Below are 19,230 nucleotides of genomic sequence, written 5' to 3'. Positions count from 1 at the left end.
TTGGCATCATAGCAATCATAATAAATTCAAACTAAGTTCATAATTTGATCTCAAACTCTTGCAAGAGGCAACCACGTTCATTTCCTCTTGCAATCCACGAATTGGTAAAACATTATTATTTCGGAAATCTCAATCTCACCCTAGATTCAACTTTAGACCATGCCAATTACGCATAATGAAATGTACTCCGAGTCAACAACAAACACATACATATCCTTCCACATACTTCTGCAATGTCTCATGCTTATCCTAAATACATAATACGCAAGAAAAATTGCAAGTTAAATATTTTATCTTTCCAAGTGCAATTTCCACAACTATGTTACTTTTAATATATTTAAAGTCAGTATTCATAGATATTGTAGAATCATACCATTTAAAATACTTAAGTAGGAGTTTGAAGATAATATTATAACACATATAAACTGTGAGGTCTAATTAACATTGCTGTAATACTATTTTATCGGTTCATAGAGATAAAATTCATTTAATATGTAACTTAATAGAGGACTGATCCTTAGTTGTAGATTGAAATTTCTATATCAAAATGGCCCCGACCACTATTTAGAAATCATATTTGGGCTGTCTGACAATTACGTTTAGATCTTATCTAGACCAGTTATCCAGTCCAGCCATGCCACCATCACTGTGCTATTGGCTTTAAAATCTAATCAAACTTTCACCTCTCTACACACATGATCAGAGTAAAACTCTCACCATTGTGCTTGTGGTTATAAATTATTTGTTTAGAGTTTTCATTAAGTTGCCAATTTTTGGGTTTAAAAGCATATAACCAAGAGGTACCACCGACCACCAATAAAATCCCCAAAATTACAAAAGCCAAGCAGATAAAAGAACAACCGTGTCCTCAGAGACGGACAGTATAGAGCTTCCTTTCATGTCTTTAGGTTCAGAAGCAATTCAAACATTTACCAAGAACTAGAAAATAACCAAGCCTGAACAAGTTAATTTCTTGAATCCGGGTGTGCATTCTACCTTAATAAGTACCACCCCTCAATGCAAGCACCAAGTGAAGTACAGAACCACCCTCAATGTTGTACTCTTTAGCTGTTTTGTCATCAGCAAGCTGCTTACCAGCATATATGAGCCTGCAGCAAGTGGTAACAGGTGTAAGACTCTAATGTTTTCAGTAGAATTAAGGGGGGGAAATTTCATTTACAGTGCTTAATGAAGAAATTTAAAAGTATTTCTAAGACTGCAAACTAGATTCCACATCAGATTAAAGCGTCAGAATCAAAATTCAGTATTGTTCTTGAATATCAAACAATTATGCATTGCTCAAACGATCTACCAATAAATATGCAATTCAACTCAATGATACTTGTATAAAAAATATCACTGACAAAGAAAAGTACGCACTACTATGACAGAAACTGGTACAGATTGAGTGTACAAACTTACAGAAAGTTAAGTAGATCCCTGGCATTCCAGAGATACAAGACTCTCCCTAGTCACAGTTCTAATAAGTAATAAGCCCCAAATGACTCCCTCTCAACGCCCTCTTCTTACTATCTCATTCTAACTAGCTAAATAAATCTCTTATCGGACCTATCAATACTTCCCCACCCAACCAACATCCACCTTGTAGTCAAGGAGAATAATTTAATTGCTAAGAACAAAACAACTTATATGAGATTCAAACTTCAAACCATCAATTGCTCTTTTATCTGGAATCTATCAAGCACCAAATAATTGTTATATAAAGGTGCATCAAGGTTCAACCATAAACCCCACTTTTTTACTTTAATTTTGGATATACTAACAGAATACATCAAAGAGCTAATACCGCGAGTATGCTTTTTGCAGATGATATAATCCTACTTAGAGAGTCAAATGAGGATTTAAATGACGTTGGAGACTTGGAGAGGATTTTTAGAAATGCATAGTTTTCGCCTATAAATAAAAGTAAGACAAAATATATGGAATGTAAATTCAGCAAAAGGAGAAGTGTTTTAATCTAAAGTTGAAAAGTAGAGACCATATCATCCAAAAAGTCACGTGGTTTAAATATCTTGGGTCCGTAATACAAAATGATGGAAAAATAGAAGAGGACATAAATCATCAAATACAAGTTGGGTGGCTGAAATGAATGAGGCCCTCGAGAATTTTATGTGACACAACAGTATCGCTCAAGCCGAAGAAAATATTTTATCAAACAACGGTAAGACTTGTGATGATGTATGGGACAAAATGTTGGGCAGTTAAGAATAACATGAGAATAAAATAAGTGTAGCAGAGATGAGAATGTTGTGTTGGATGTGTGGTAAGACAAATCAGAATAAGATTAGAAATAACAATATTAGAGTGTTGGGGTAGCACCTATAATAAAAAGGATAGTAGAAAATAGACTTAGATAGTTTGAACATCTAGCGAAAATACCTGTAGATTATGTTTTTAGGAGAATAGATCAGATTGAAAGAGGCCACACAACTAGAGATAGAAGAAGACCTAAAAAAACTATAAAAAAACCTATTAAGAAAGATCTCGAAATTAATAAATTAGATAGAAACATGATATTAAATACAACATTATGACGGAAATTAATCCATAGAAGATAAGGCTTAGTTGTTATTGAAGGTGTACTGATGTTTGTGAAATACTAGATACTAGATAATATGTTGTGTGAAGTTTGTAGGAAAAGAGTACAGTGAATTTCACCTATGATACCACTTGAAATACTGGATACTAGAATTGTGTTAGGAAAGTGAATTTCACCTATGATTCCACTTGAAATACTGGATACTAGAATTATGTGTTAGGAATGTCAGTTGGTTATTTGGTTCATTTCTCCTCCGTATTCAAAAGAGAGAGTGCTTATCGGGAACAATGTAGTCGACGACGGGTGGAAGAAGGCAAAAAGTTTCTCATATAAACATGTAATTGCGGTCTATGGTGCCCTCGTGGTGGGCATCCCTTCACCAATAGCCTACAACGGTTGTCGAAAAAGCCGCCACACCATTCTGCCAAGGTCTCCATTTAACAACTCTATTTTGGAAGAAAATACTCTTAAAAAATGGCTGATGGAGTACTTCTTTCCATAGTTGATGGAGAAAATGAGTATACTAAAAGTTCTCATGATCATAAATTATGGTTTTCGCCCTTTTGATCTGAATTTTGAGCTACTTGAACCAGAAAAGAATCATATTGGAGCGGATTTATGTTGCTTTCTTTGGCACATTGTAGAATCTAAAACTACTGGGTTCAACACCACTGAGTTCTCATTAGGCTTGGTTGTTGTTGCTTCTGGGCCTGTTTAAAACTCCAAAACCACTGAGTTCAAAAAAGAGTCAGACCATCAGCCTAATATCCCCTATCAAATTGTGTCATGAAATTATTTGTGAGTTCACCTCAAATTGTCATGTATATTCCAAAATATATACAAGATGCCCTAGAAGTTCCAGAGTGGAACGAAGCTGTCCTAGAAAAGATTAAAGCTCTTCAAAAACAACACAAAAACAGGTGTGGTAAATGATGGAGCTGCCAAAAGGAAAAAATACAGTGGAATGCAAATGAGTATTAACAATTAAGTATATATTTGGACAGCTCTATTGAAAGATAAAGAATTCACAAAAACTTACGGGATTGATTATTTTGAAACCTACCGCTCCAGTTGCAAAATTAAATACAATTGGAGTCGTTTTATCTCTAGCTAGCTACTAATCTAGATTGATCATTACAATAGTTGGAGTTATGTGTGTGCCATTTATTCTAATTGAACATCAAGTTAGGCATAACAAATATCTATATTCTATAGACCATCTAGAGGGGTTATCAAATTTGGTTGAGCATTTTGCCCAGAATCATAGGAACTAGTTTGGAAAAAATAAATATGAATCAAATCAATTCAAGTTTTTATAAAAAAGTTTATCTATATGTTTCTATTTTTTTATTCTCTAGTGGTTTTTAGGATATTTGTGTATCTTGTTTACATACTTGTAGCCGAATTGTTCAGCCAAATCTGCATAAATACTACCTATGTGCTATTCTTTGATCAGATCAGTGAGAGACAGGCTTTTTCTAAACCTAGAAACTAGTTTAGATTGAGTGTAAAAATATACACAAAGTATGTAAAACCCTGGAAATTTGAGAGATCAAATTCTCACCAAATGACTCTCCATCTCAAACCCCTCTTGTTACCTTAGGCAACACATCTTTCTTCTAACTATCGCCTAATTAAATAAATAAATCTCCTAACTAACAGACCTATCATATTACCAATAATTCAGCTATTCAAATGGTGCATGAGTTAATACATGAATATTTAGCACTCCAAACATTCTTTAGATTTTATGCCTATCTAGAATCCTAAATGAAGTGTCCAACAATCAATTATACAGAGGATAGGCAAATAAAAACTAAGTGATATACAATTATTTTCTAGAAAAGCTATACAAATTCTATCATTTTACAACTACAAGATTACGGGTAAACCAAGTTTACCAGACCACGTGATCCTCAAGCAAAGCCTTAAGTGAGTAAGCTTTTAAAAGTGAGCTGAGAAAACTGAACCAATGACATAACTGCTTGGATTTTCCCTATACTTATTTTCCAAAATAATACTGACAGAATATTCAAATATATCATCATAAATTATCAGAAACACGAGTTTTGCAAGTGAGGTGTTTTAGTTTAAGAGTTATAACATTTGGCAAAGAATTAGTTAAGCCAAAATAAAATGAGAGAGAGAGAACCTCTGCTGCACAGGTGGAATTCCCTCCTTTTCTTCTACACGTTCCTTGATACGGTCAATTGTATCAGTTGGCTCAATGTCAATTTCAATTTCTTTACCAGTTAAAGTTTTCACTTTAATCATGGTACCTCCCCTGAGCCTCAGGACCAAGTGAAGCGTCGATTCCTTTTGAATGTTGTAATCAGCAAGAGTGCGACCATCTTCCAGCTGCTTACCAGCAAAAATCAACCTCTGCTGGTCAGGAGGGATACCTTCCTTGTCCTACAACCACATATTTCAATTACAGCAGTTAGAATGAATGATGTCGTGTACAAATGATAGTGACATTACCACTTATACTGTGACATGCAAACTCTGTTTCTTTTCATCTTCACTATACCATATTCCAGCCAGCAAATATTAGAAATTCATTGCCGAAAACCTAATCACAGTTGCAGATAATCTGTGCCTAAGCTAAATCTGAAGCTAAGCATCTAAGATCTGCTATTCAATACATACAATTTAATGAGATTTATTTCAGAAAAATTCATCTGATGGCTGTTTTAGGTAAAGAGCTAAGCATATTGAAATACTCTGAAAAAGTTGCAGTTTCAAGCATAGTTTAACATGCCCAGTCAGAAGTTTGAGCATTCATAAACCTGTTAAAATTCAGTCAGGGCGTAGTGGCCAGCAGCTGTAACAGAAACCCGATGCTATGCACAAAATCAAATCCATCATAATACCAAAACTAGTATTGATCATTTCACACAATTGTAATCCCTTTTCATTCCCAAGATATTTTTCATAAAAATAAAACATATGTTAGTCTTTAAATTAAGTTAACACAAACCCTATTCCTTTTGAACCTGCACAAATAATTTCAATTTTGAAACCTAGCAGACACGGAATTGGATAGAACCCTTAAAATATATCGATTAATCAATAAATAAGCAAAGCAAAAGAACTAAGATCAGCAATCACGATAAACCCTAACTAGATAATACGATTTTGTAAGAAAAAGGATAACCTGGATCTTGGCCTTGACGTTGTCGATGGTGTCGCTGCTCTCAACCTCGAGAGTGATGGTTTTTCCGGTTAAAGTCTTGACGAAGATCTGCATGTTGTTCCTCTTCTCGTGGTTTTTGACGCAGTGAGAGCCCGAGAGAAAGAGGGACGCGAGAGGTGAAAAGAGAGAGAGACTGTGTGTGTTTAGTTTGAGTGACGAGGACACGGTGTGTGAGGGTATTTGAAGCAACTAGCCTGTAGCGGGATTCCGTTCGAGTACTCTTTTTCCATTTGTGTCGTGCGTAATCGTTAATATAGAATAAACAAGTTTATTCTATAAATTATTCTTTTTTTCATCAATTTAATCTTAAAATTATTAAAATTATTTTTTTTAATTAAAAAATTAATGAGAATTTCTTATGGCATCCTAGATATTTTTAATATATCATGTGAATTTTCACAAATGCTTTTTGATTATGAAGATGCATCTTCATACGCATATCAACTCACATTTAATAAAGATTATTCTGAGCTACGTCCTTTTTTTGTTTATTTTATTTCGAAAATATATTTTCGAAATGATTCTGTAGTTATATCTCCGGAGAGACACACAAGTATCACAATAAAAAAAATCAAAATGAAATTGACATTCATAACATAAAATAAGCATTACAATGATGATTTCAACATAAACTACAATATTATATTTCAATATTCCGATGGACTTCTGCATATTTTCATAATTTTTTTTACCGATCTTTGTAGTGTCGCTTCCAACTCGAGCGAAACTTTTGTTTCGAAACGGAAATATGTATTTCACATAGCCCTAACATCCACTTGCGTCTTGAGCCCAAATTTGTTGAACTCAATCTTCTTTTTGTTGTCAATCGACGGTGAACGATACTTGAGTTTCACAATCCTTCGTTTGTCTCCGTAAGGTAGGAGATAGTTGATTTCGTCTTTGATATCTTCGAGGGAGGTGAAATCAATGAGCTTAAACGTTCGCTCAGGTGTAGAGCCGGAGAAAGATACATTTGTGACATACCACTGGATGTTTATTTGTGACATTTGAGACATTTTTAATTTGTGTGAAATATAACACAATAGCACCTAAATTTATAGAAGACAAATATCAATATGGATCACTCATTAACTGCCATATTAATTTCGAAGATATATCTCTAGAACCGCATCATATCATTATCTTGTTTCAAAGATGCATCTCCGGAATATCTACTGAACTGTTAAATAATTAAGGTATTTCTTAAAATATTTTGGAGATGTATCTCCGGAATAAAAATTATCCAACATATAGGACGCCTCTCAGAATGGTCTTACTTGAGTGTGCAAGAGATGCGTCTAGAGATGCATCTCCGGAAACGGGGGACATTTGTGGAAATTCACATGGTGTTGTAGATAGATCTAAGGTGCTTTAAGAAATTCTCAAAATTGATTTCATTAATGAAGACTCAAAACAAATACAAGATGGCCCTTCGACCCTTACGAAATAATCAAACCTCGCTACTCGAAATAGGATCATTTAACTTGTCATCCCCTCACTTGTATCTGGCACCCCTTCATTTAGGCTTTATTTGATAAGACTAGTTGATATGTGATAGTTGGTAGTTGATGACTGATAGCTGATGGCTTATAACTTATAGTTGATGACTCATAGCTGATAAGTTAATTTGAATGTTTGGTTAATTAGTTGTTACATTAGCTTATAGATACAAAATGACATAAAAGGATATTCTTAATTAAAAATTGATGGTTCATTATCTTATTATATTATATTATTAAATTAATTTTTATTCAATAAAACTAAATGTATTAATAAATACATGAAAACAGTTTTAATATATATGAAAAATTAAAGATAACATGAAAATAAGTTAAATTTGTATACAAATTTTACAATAAAATTTAACGAGATACACAAATTAATAACATTGTAATTTTGAATTCAGGTAGATTAATCCAAAATAATACTAGTAATAAAGACAAGTTTATTATTTAATATCCTATAATAAAACTGCAATGATATCCTAAATTGTTTCGTTTTGCTTAATCTCATTTATTCTCGTATGACGGTTCATTAACTTGAGAATTATCAACACTATTACAAAATTCATTATATAATTTAGATACTACTTAAAGACATTAAACATTATATCATATTTCATCTTGTAAATCAACGCGAATATATATAAAAGATAGTACATTAAAGGGTAAGAATAGGTTTTTGTTAAAATAATAAGGGTATAAATGGAGAAAAAAAATCACAAGCTAAAAGATCCTTCAAATAGCTTTTGAAAAAAAAGTTAAAAGCTAAAAGCTAAAAGATAATTACTAAATAGAGCTTTTTCATTAATGTGACCTGAAAAGCTAAAAGTTAAAAGCTCTTTTTTTAGTCTTACCAAACATGCTCTTAGAGCACTTTTACCATTATACTTTTTTTTAAAAAATTGGAGTTTTTAAATTTTATTTCTTTTTATCAGAAATTTACGATATGTATTGGAAATTTTCGAAATTTCCGGAAAAAAATATGAAGTATACCGGAATTTTAAAAAAAAATCCAAATTTTTCAAAAAAAAAAATTTACACTATCGAAAATTTCAAAATTTCTGGTAAACTACCGAAAAATTCAAAAAATTTGATAGTGTTAAAAAAAAATTATTGAATATGAATTATCGGAAATTTTATTTTAGTTGAAATTTCTGATATAAAATGGAATATTTAAAATTCTCGATAATATTTTCAAGTTCACGTAAATTTCAGAAATTCCGGTATACCGAAAGTTTAGTGTATCGAAAATTCTGATATGCCTACCAGAAATTTCGTACAAAATTTTTTTTTGAATTTTTTTTCAGAGACCGTTTTGGAATTTCGTACCAGAAATTTCTGATAGTACATTAAAGGGTAAGAATAGGTTTTTGTTAAAATGATAAGGGTATAAATGGAAAAAAAAATCACAAGCTAAAAGCTACTTCAAATAGCTTTTGAAAAAAAAGTTAAAAGCTAAAAGCTAAAAGATAATTACTAAATAGAGTTTTTTCATTAATGTGACCTGAAAAGCTAAAAGCTAAAAGCTCTTTTTTTGGTCTTACCAAACATACTCTTAGAGCACTTTTACCATTATACTTTTTTTGTAAAAACTGGAGTTGCTAAAATTTATTTCTTTTTATCAAAAATTTACGGTATGTACTGGAAATTTTTGAATTTTCCGGAAAAAAATATGAAGTATACCGGAATTTAAAAAAAATAAAATTTACACTATCGAAAATTTCAAAATTTCTGGTAAACTACCAAAAATTTCAAAATTTCTGATAGTGCTAAAAAAAGATTTATTGAATATGAATTATCGGAAATTTTATTTTAGTTGAAATTTCTGGTATAAAATGGAATATTTAAAATTCTCGATAATATTTTTCAGTTCACGTAAATTTCAGAAATTCCGGTATACCGGAAGTTTACTGTGTATCGAAAATTCTGATATGCCTACCAGAAATTTCGTACGAAATTTTTTTTTGAATTTTTTTTCAGAGACAGTTTTGGAATTATGAAACTATGGGGGTGTCAGGTTCAAGTTGGGGGGTGACAAGTTAAATGCTCTCGAATTATAGCCTAACTTATTGCTAATTCATATGTAGTTTCATTATTCCCTCTTTTGATGTGAGAGAATTTAATCATGTTGAACTTCTTATTCAAAATTTTCATTGTTTTGCATGCCCTACCAACATTGTTTATGGGCATTTTGCTATCTTCCTCATTCATAATTTGCATAATCACTTTGTTGTATGTATCAAATTCAATATTATGAAAACCACATGTTATTGTCCTTTCTATAACCATTTTCTATCACCATAGATTCGGCAGTCATTGGATCGTTATCCTCGTCCATACAACAAGAGATAGTCTTTAAGGTTTCACCCTATTCGTTTATAAAAATGGCCCCAAAACCCTAAACTCGATCATTCATTAAACTAACATCCTAGTTGATTTTTATCTATCCATTGTTAAAAGGAATGCAACTGCATTTTAGGGAAGGTATTTTGTTTTTATACTTAGTATTGTCTTCTTTGTTCTTCAAATCTTCCTGATTAACTTTTTTCAAATTCACTATTTGATTTTGATTGTTCTCATAGGAATTTTCTCGTTGGGTTTATCTTCTGAATCACAAACGTAAAGGTGATTGTTATTTTTAGGGGAGGTCATTTTTACACTATTATTTGGTTTGCGATCTGTTTGCTTAGCTTTTCATTCTGCATGTTGATTTCTGTCATACCCCAATTTTGTCCATGCATTTTAAATTCATCTGATACATGTTCATTTGTCAAGTGTTGCATTTTTATCCATATGCATTTTTATCATCAAATAAAGTCAATATTTTACATGTCGAAGAAATTGACTAAATTTGCATTTTTTTAATATGCATTTTAAAAAGAAAAAGAGAATAAATTCATGATTATTTGATTTATCATCAAAATATTCATTTAAATTTTATTAATCATTTCCATGCATCATAAAACAAAAATCAATGCTTCTAGAAGATCCAAAATCTCTCTCATTTATTACATCATTATTCCATGCATATATTACATCATTATTCACTATTTAATTAAATAAGTTTCTAGAAGACACTCACACTTTTTGCATAATTCCTAAACTACCCTTTTTAGAGCCTATAAATAAGACCATTCTTATTCATAAATATCATCATCAATCATTCATAAAAACTAAGTCAAAACTCTCTTCATTTTCTTTGAAGTCATTTCTTTCTTTTTATTGAATATGTAGATGATCGAAAAAATAGCAAGTGTATTTGCCTTTGTAGTAATAATGAGAACAGTTTCCCGAATGTCTATCTCAAGGATTGCTCGTAAATATTTAGTTCTAATTGTTGTTCAATTAAACAAAAACTAATGTTGGGGATTTTTGAGTCAAATATATAAAAATAATTGCAAATAAAATAAATAGTGTTGAGAAAGGGTTTTAAAGATAGAGTAATATGATAGGGAATGTGTGTGATTTCTCCCTATAACAACTCCGAGTCACTATTGCAACAACAAATATCAATTAAGTAATATCAATTCTCAAGGGTGTTTTCTCTCAATGCCTTGGTGAGAAAACATTTAATCATTCAACCCTAATCTCTATGTCCATAGAAATTAACCGGTGAAATTAAGCATTATTATATCGAGAACACTTTGGTTCCTACAAGGTATCCCTAGTCCTATGTAATATCTACTGTAGAATAATCTCATGAAAGGATTATCAAAGACGGTCCAACCTATTTGATAATCATATAACAATCTCAATTGTTCCAAAAGAAAAAGCATTAAGCACGTCACAAGAGTAAATTAATTATGAAAAATAATATTGTTATTGTAAATATAAACTCAAAGTCATTATAGATTCAAATAAGGGACACCCCTTAGCATTTGGGGATTTAGCTACTCATAGTATTCAAGAAAATCAAAATATAAAATGGGGACATTACAAGTATTCAGATGAAATTTGATCTTCAATTGCTTTGGCTCATGAAAGTCTTGTTTCTCCCAAAACCTTGATTTCTCTAATTTTGAATCGTGTCAATTCTTGCTTCCCAAAAAGTTTGTCTTTTCTTGTCTGAAAACTCCCATTTTAATAGAAAAGTCTTCTCTCTCCTTAAACAGAGCCATAAAAGTCCATTGCATCTAATTTTCAATTGACCAAAATACCATTCACTTAAGAATAACAAAAGAAAAGACAAAATTGGATTTTTTTTTCACGCATGTTTGCTACGGCCCGTAGCCGGTGCTACGGGTGGCCGTAGCAGGCCACTGTCTTCTGTGGAATCTAGGCTTCTGTGCCAGACCTTCCACTACGACCCATAGCAGGTGCTAAGGGTGCCCGTAGTAAGCCTCTATTCGGATGGGTTGTTTTATTTGCTTTAGGACTTCCTGCTACGGCCTGTAGCTGGTGCTACAGCTGGTCGTAGCAGGCCTACTGGAACATGGGAACATTTTTCTGATTCTTTGCGCTTCTCCTTGGTTTCTTCATCTGATCGTACTTGGCTACCTTCTTGAACCTGAAATGCAGAAAAGGTACACAACCAAAGCGTAAAATGCGAAAATAGAAATGACACTTAAAAATGACGAAACAATAAAATTAACTATTGGTGAAAGAAATTAACTCAACATACCACTAACTAAGAACAAAGTAATACAACTTACTTGGATTTTTGCTGAATAAGTGACAGAATATATAGCATAAATGGTAACTGATCACAATCCAAAATTTATCTCATTGCTTGTCCTCAAGCAATTTTCAAGACAAAATTTGCACCTTATGTCACCCCCCCCCCCCCAAAAAAAATAGTTGAAGATTAAACTTTTTACCATAATACTGCTAAGATCTTTCACAACTTGCTAATTCTTCTTCTTTCAGGGTCCCCTGCTTTCCACATTTATTTGTTCCGCCACACTTCCACATCGAAGTACTACTTCACTTGTCAGCTTATTTCACACACTCACCCGGGCTCTCGGGGCTAAAGTGTTCGCACTCATAATTTCATAGTAAGCAATACCGACTCGTAAGCGTGAATGAATTCTCCTTTCATCTCACCTGTACACTGTTGTACCCTGGCCTTGAGGACCAAACATTCCTCTGTAGAATGCCCTATGTATCCGGCATGGAATGCGTAAGGCATATTGGGATTATGCTTATGATTGTATGGAGAAGTTGCAGGCGGAATCTCCTTTGGCGCAATTGCCCATTGCTGGACAAGATACGGTAGTAACTAAGTGTATGATACAGGGATCTGGTTATATTGAGGACACTTTCTACCAAACCGTTTGCATTGACCTTGACTCTGGTTTCTGCTATTTTGCTGATTCTGAGGGACTAGAGCCTGTGGAGGCTGCTGATATTGAGGTCGGTATGCAGGTTGTTGATACTCAGCGACGATAATGTACGGATAAGGGTAGTATGGCATAGGGGCCATAAGTGCTTGAACTTGAGGGTAGACATTTGCTATCGCAACCCTTGCCTCGACCTCCTTCTTCTTCGCAAAACCCTGAGATTTCTTGGCCACTGTCTAGCTGTCAATACTAGCAATCTTCCCTGTTCTCAGATTATTATCAATGCGTTCTACAATGGTTACTATGTCGGCAAAGTTGGACGACGAGCTACCAACCATCTTCCCATAGTACAGGCCTTGGAGTGTGCTCATGAAAATATCGACCAACTCAGCATCTGTCAATGCAGATTTAACTTTAGAAGCCATCTCACGCCATCTTTGAGTGTATTCTTTGAATGTCTCATTGCGCTTGCATGCTTGATTTTGCAGTTGTAACCTGGTGGGAGCCATGTCCAGGTTGTATTTGTATTGCTTGAGAAAGGCTTCAGACAAGTCCTTCCAAGATCTGATTTTACTGCATTCTAAACTCATATACCAATATAAGGATGCCCCAGATAAGTTGTCTTGAAAGCAATGAATGAGAAGCTCATCATTATCAATGTAGGATGCCATCTTCCTACAATACATGATGACATGACTTCTTGGACAACTTAAACCCTTGTATTTTGGTAGGTTTGGCGCTTTGAACTTAGGGGGAAGCACCACATTAGGAACTAAGCAGAAGTCCTTAGCATCCATACCATAAGCAGAGAATCCTTCAATGGCTCTGATTCTTTCATCTAGTAATCATTAGTCTATTTATCTATTATGATCTGAGCCAACAACAATCTGATTAACAGTCTAAGGATTCACTTGATGATTGAGAAATTGAACACCCTGAGGAGCTGCCTGAGCAATGACTGGAGGAGAAGCAAACTGGGGATACCCTTGAGGATACATCAATCTCGGATTCACCATCTAACCAACATTCTGACCATATTGACTCTGATATGTAGCATAGGGTGCCCCAGGATACACAAATGGAGGTGCAACAGCAGAAGACGCCTCAGGATAAGGAAGAGGTGTTTGAACACCTTGATTCAAGTTCTGAACAGTAGCTTGAGTAGCTCGAGGAGGAAGACGGAAGTGAAGGTTATGACCTTTGTACTCATCTTCATTATCATTGGGAGTTTCAACAATAACTGGTGCAGAAGTTTGAAGATCCTGTTCTGGATTGATCTGACGGTTGTCAACATTAACCATTTGAGAAGAGTGAGTGGTCATGCCACAAGGACGGGCAACAGAGTTATCATTGGCAGGATGTACAACGAACGATTGATGTGGCACAAAAGCATTCCCATTAGTAGCTTGGGGAGTAAAATTTGGAGGCAAACCCCAGGGATAAGCAATAACATGCCTGATAGGACCCGGATGACAGGTTGGCTGGCTTACCACGGGTTGAATCACAGGGTCCATGACAGTATCAACAGAAGTAGCAACAACAACGACATCAATAACTATAACAATAGCAGGATTGACAGTAAAGGTAGAGGTAGTAGCCTTCTGATCTTGAAGGTACTCTGTTATGGTGTTCATGTTACCTTGGAAGGTGTCCATTCTACCTTGAAACTGAGTAAAGGTTTCCTTATAGGTAGCATTCTCTTGTTCCATATCTGCCATGATTCTCGATTTGTTAGCTCTCGTGAAGTATCGGTGTCGAAGAGTCGTCATTTTTCTGGCTGAAGAAAGGATAAGGTAAGCTTTTTCTAGTTGATAGGCATGAGATGCAAATGTATGAATGCACATGTTAGAGATGAAATGCAAATAATTATGCAACATCCATATATTCAAAGCATTTATGACATAATAACTCAGGGTCAAAACTCCAGCATATATACAACAATGCAATAATGATATACAATAAAGTAAGTCATCAACATAAAGATATTTCGGATAATCCATGTATACTTCCCGATGAAGGATCAAAGGTCTGACGTCCATGAGAATAAAGGCATGTAGAGTCTATGGTTTCCTGTAGAAAAAAACAATATCCCCCTCACAGGTAGGTTCTAGTTTTCAAAGGCAACCTAAAAGGTTCATATAGTCGATGGCCCATTTTAAGATACCATTGCCTTAGACGAATGACTCATCGGATAATGATGCTCTCAAAAGGATCTACTCTAGGTGCAATGTCTCGTGTCAACCATGACCACGGAATAACTCCACGGAGGTCAAACACGGCTCTAGTCACGTTGTTATCATGTGTCTGTACTCAAGCTTGGGTATAAAGCTTCTCTCTCATGAAATTTATCTCAACCCAACATGGAGTATAACAGATAATATCCATAATAAACAATATTTAAAGAGATAAAGAATGCAATAAATTATGCGAGTAAAACATGAAGTTAAACACCCACACAAACGGAGAAGCAAATCAAAGCTAGGCTCGAATCCTTTTAGCGACTAGGAAATGCTCCAAGAAGCACAGTCCCCAACAGAGTCGCCAGCTAAAGCTAGAAGAAATATATTTGAATGCATTGCATGCTCAAACATACAACAGAGTCGCCATCGAACTTTATTTATTCCCGAAGGAAAGGGAAAACATCGATAAAACCCAGGGGAAAGAGATATGTTGGGTAAGGAAGTCAGTTATGCAAGGGGAAGGTATTAACACCCCAAACATCTATGGTACTCCATGGGAACCATTTTTATTGTTCTCGCTCAAATGGGTGTTATATCTGAAGGTTACTCGTAAAAGAATGGAGGAAAAGGAAAAGAATAGATAAAGTGATCGGTGCTGATTTGGTCCTCATGCCTAGTATCCTTATAGTGCAATAAGGAATTCAGAGCTCCGTAGTTCAAAGAACTAATGACGGGAGATGAAAAGAAGTGTGATAACAACATGGTTTAAACTAAAGGATAATGTTGTTTTAACTCCAATAAGGGGTGAAATATGAATCCAAGAGTAAAACTGGCATTAACCGGTATGTGGACTAGCAGGGCTGCCACTATATGGTATAGTTGAAAACAAGGTGAATTAAATGTCTGGGGACGATCCCAAAAACTCTTGGTTCACAAGGTGACTCGGGATGAAGCTCAAAGGGATATTGTATTTGGCTCAAAGAATAAGGTATATCGCATGGAGTGAATGAAGGTAGAATATGAATGCATCATATAGATGAACAAAATGAAGTGACCAAAGTCACAGAAATGAATAGTTTGGTAACAAGTGACTGAAAAGGTATAGTTTAAAACCGAAGGTAAGGTGTATTGGAATCCATAGGAGAACTAAGATTTGTACCATAGAGGGAAACAACGTCTTAGCCAAAAAGAAGGAATTAAATGTATGGGTACGAGCCAAACAACTCTAGGTACAAATGCGAACTTCCGTTATATCGTCCTAAAATGGTATATATGGAATTATCAAAGAAATTGTATCTAATTTCAAAGAAATAGTGTGTCACTAGGGTGAACGATTTAATGATCGAAAGTAGATAATCGACCGTGAAAGATATGAATGGTGCCCTAAGGCGAAAGGAGGAATAATTAGGAGTATGCTCGCCAAGGATTCGCGTCCTTGTGCATACGTATTCTCATCGTGCAATGAGAAAATTAGAGCAATTGTAGTTCGTGGAACCACGAGAATAAAAAGAGATTGAAAGTGATGGAAAGTATAGCTTGCACCAACAAAATGGTATCAAGAGAACCCACAAATGGAAAGTGAACTTGGAACCAAAGAGTAAAATTGGCATTAACCGATATGTGGACTAGCCGGGATGCCACTATATGGTATAGCCAAAAACAAGGTGAATTAAATGTTTGGGCATGATCCAAACAACTCTTTATTCACAAGATGGATTGTCGCTATATCGTCCTAAAAGGGTATATGTGGGGCCCAAAAGAATGTATTATTGTGTACAAGGAACAATATAGCACTGGCTGGGGAACAAACAGTTCGAGATCAAAGAAGAATAGTATCTTGGATCTATGAAGGGGATATACTCTGAATCGAAGAGTAAACATGCATCTTATCCAAAAAGAATGAATTAAATGTTTGGGGATGTTCCAAACAAATCTCGATTCATGAGGTGGATTACCGTTATATCGTCCTAAAAGGATGTACAAGGAGGCCAGGGAGAATTGTATTTGATCTCAAAAAGATGGTATTGATTGATTGAATGAAGAATGAAATGTTAATAAATAAGGTAGCTCGTGAAGAATCTGGGTCCTCCTGCTTACGTATTCTCATTTTGCAATGAGAAAATCAGAGCTTTCGTAGTTCAACCCACTAGGGTTGAAAGCAAGATGATTGATTAGGCAAAAGAAGATGATTGATTGATTATAGAATATGAAGAGAGTTGACAGTTGATTGATAAGAATCCCACTAAAGTTTATGAGTAAGGGTGAATGCTTTGAACAGCTAGGGCCTACGCCCCGTATGCAAAGTCACTCTAGACAAGGGTAGGAGAAACTCTGTCTCATCATTCCTTATTACTTAAGGCTCATGGCGCATGATACTTCTCATAACTGACAAGTTTGTTGGGGAAGAATCTTCATTGTTTCTCCTTGTGTTAATGTTGCTTTGTATGAAGAAGACTTGGTAGTTTATTCGATTCGTATTGCACTAAAGTCTATGAATAAGGGTGAATGCTTTGAATAGCTAGGGCCTACGCCCCGTACACAAAGTCTCTCTATACAAGGGTATAAGAAACTCCGTCTCATCATTCCTTATTACTTAAGGCTTGTTTTGTTCAATTTGAATCGTATTTACCAAGTGTTGACCTTTGATTTATTGGGTTTGCATGGGGAGAGATCACCAAGCACTTTTTTGATTATATCATAATTTTTTCTCATTATTTACTAACCAAAATACCAAAAATATGTCAATGTATAGTTTTGGTGCTTTTGTAGGTAATGTATGTGTCCACCAATGCTCCATCAAGCTCATATCTAGGGTTTGAGACCCTCAGTGCAAGGAGACTAATCAAGATATGGTTCATCTTGACTCTAGACATCATATATGGATCCCCATGATCTTCACATATCATTTTGATCAAGAAATCATCAAGAGTTTGAAGCTTATTTGCCTTGGAAGCCCTAATTCATCTGAGTATCTTGTGTGACTTCCTCAACAAGTTTCTGTAAGAACAAAACTGGTTCTACAATAAATTTCTAAGGTTTTGATGATAACAAAGGATGAAACCAAAAATGGAACCCTAACAATATTTTTTCTAAGTGTGCAAGACTCTGAACATTCATGCAGGACTCTGAACACTTATGGAGGATTTTGACCATATGTCATATGCAAACGAATGTCAGATACAAAGTATTAGATGATCAGACGCCGCTAAGAAAGGAGTACGTCCAAGACGCTCTGATTCTGATCAAAGAAAGACAGCAAAAAGTCAGAAGCTCCAACAGACTATTGGTTGTAGACTCTAATACTTAAGAAGACCAGAACAATGAGAAGCTCTGATGAAGTCAGACGTAATCATCCTCTGAAGACTGACTCTGGCACATCAAGACTCTGATGAAGATTCACAAGTCAAGAAAGCGTAACGGAAAGAAATCTCACTATGGAAAGGAAATATTTTAAGAAAGAATTTAAGAGGCAGACAAAATGGTTATAGAAAGAAACAACAGAAGTAATGACATTAAATACTCATCATTGACCAAGATTCGGTCATCATTTCAACGGTCCTTCTCAACTACTATATAAAGGACAAATTACTTCTCTAGAGAGACACACCTAAGACGCACAAAAACATCATTCTCATTCTCTCTCAATTTTCACGAGCTGATGCTCTTGCGTGAAGAACTTTTGCTCTAATACTTTTCTGTAATACTTGCTTACTGTTAGAAGCACTTTACATTACAACTTTGTTTTGCTTGAATTATTTTTCCTCAAGTGACTCTGCACAGTCTGTATACTTGAGTGGGCTAAGAGATTATTCTCTTAGACGATTGGTTGTGTAATCTTTCAAGATTAGTGGATTAAGTCCTTTTTGAAGGCGAAATCACCTTGGCCGGGTGGACTGGAGTAACTTTGATTTTCAAGCGAACCAGTATAAAATTATGTGTGTTCTTATTGTTTGAAAAAGCTTTTATTTCCAAAATAATTCAAACCCCCCTTTCTTGTTTTTCTCACCTTCAGTTGGTATCAGAGCTTCGATTCTGTTATTGATTTTCTAATCAAACACTTAACAATGTAGAGAGATCTAGAGTGAGAAAAACTATGGCCAACACCAATGAAAGAGATAGTTACAACGCTAAACCTCCAGTCTTTGATGGAGAGAAATTTGATTATTGGAAAGATAGAATTGAAAGTTTCTTTCTGGGCTACGACGCTGATCTCTAGGACATTGTCACAATTGGCTACACACCACCTATGAAAGATGCTGGAGTTGCTATTCCTAGAAGCAAAATGTCATATGATCAGAAGCGTGAATTCAAGAACCATCACAAAGCCAGAACGATACTTCTCAATGCCATTTCCTACAATGAGTATGAAAAAATCACCAACAGGGAAACAACTAAAGAAATACTTGACTCCCTGAGGATGACTCACGAAGGAAATTCTCAAGTCAAAGAAACAAAGGCTCTGGCTCTAATCCAGAAATATGAAGCCTTCAAAATGGAGGACGATGAAGCTGTA

General features: G+C 34.8%; 1 protein-coding gene and 1 long non-coding RNA gene across 2 annotated transcripts; both read right to left on the bottom strand.

Annotated features, from left to right (window-relative positions):
- Positions 1–790: 790 nt before the first annotated feature.
- On the bottom strand, positions 791–5,979 carry LOC127106575 (ubiquitin-NEDD8-like protein RUB2). The gene is made up of 3 exons (XM_051043857.1): positions 5,718–5,979; positions 4,713–4,972; positions 791–1,109 (listed from the first exon to the last, which is right to left on the bottom strand). Exons 1-3 carry the CDS (start codon positions 5,808–5,810, stop codon positions 998–1,000), a joined length of 465 nt encoding a protein of 154 aa, XP_050899814.1. The 5' UTR covers positions 5,811–5,979; the 3' UTR covers positions 791–997.
- Positions 1,170–4,706, bottom strand: LOC127106576 (uncharacterized). The gene is made up of 2 exons (XR_007795420.1): positions 3,369–4,706; positions 1,170–3,291 (listed from the first exon to the last, which is right to left on the bottom strand). It is a non-coding gene; the product is annotated as an uncharacterized LOC127106576 (long non-coding RNA).
- Positions 5,980–19,230: the final 13,251 nt, after the last annotated feature.

This window comes from Lathyrus oleraceus, chromosome 7 (assembly GCF_024323335.1).
Source record: "Lathyrus oleraceus cultivar Zhongwan6 chromosome 7, CAAS_Psat_ZW6_1.0, whole genome shotgun sequence".
NCBI lineage: Eukaryota > Viridiplantae > Streptophyta > Magnoliopsida > Fabales > Fabaceae > Lathyrus > Lathyrus oleraceus.
The sequence above is the reverse complement of the archived record's forward strand: the minus strand, read 5'-3'. Positions and strand labels throughout refer to the sequence as shown.

Coding starts and splice junctions, on each gene's coding strand:
- LOC127106575 (XM_051043857.1), bottom strand. CDS start 5,810: ATGCAGATCTTCGTCAAGACTTTAACCGGAAAAACCATCACTCTCGAG. Junction 4,973..5,717: donor ACGTCAAGGCCAAGATCCAG/GTTATCCTTTTT, acceptor ATGTGGTTGTAG/GACAAGGAAGGTATCCCTCC. Junction 1,110..4,712: donor ATTCCACCTGTGCAGCAGAG/GTTCTCTCTCTC, acceptor CACTTGCTGCAG/GCTCATATATGCTGGTAAGC.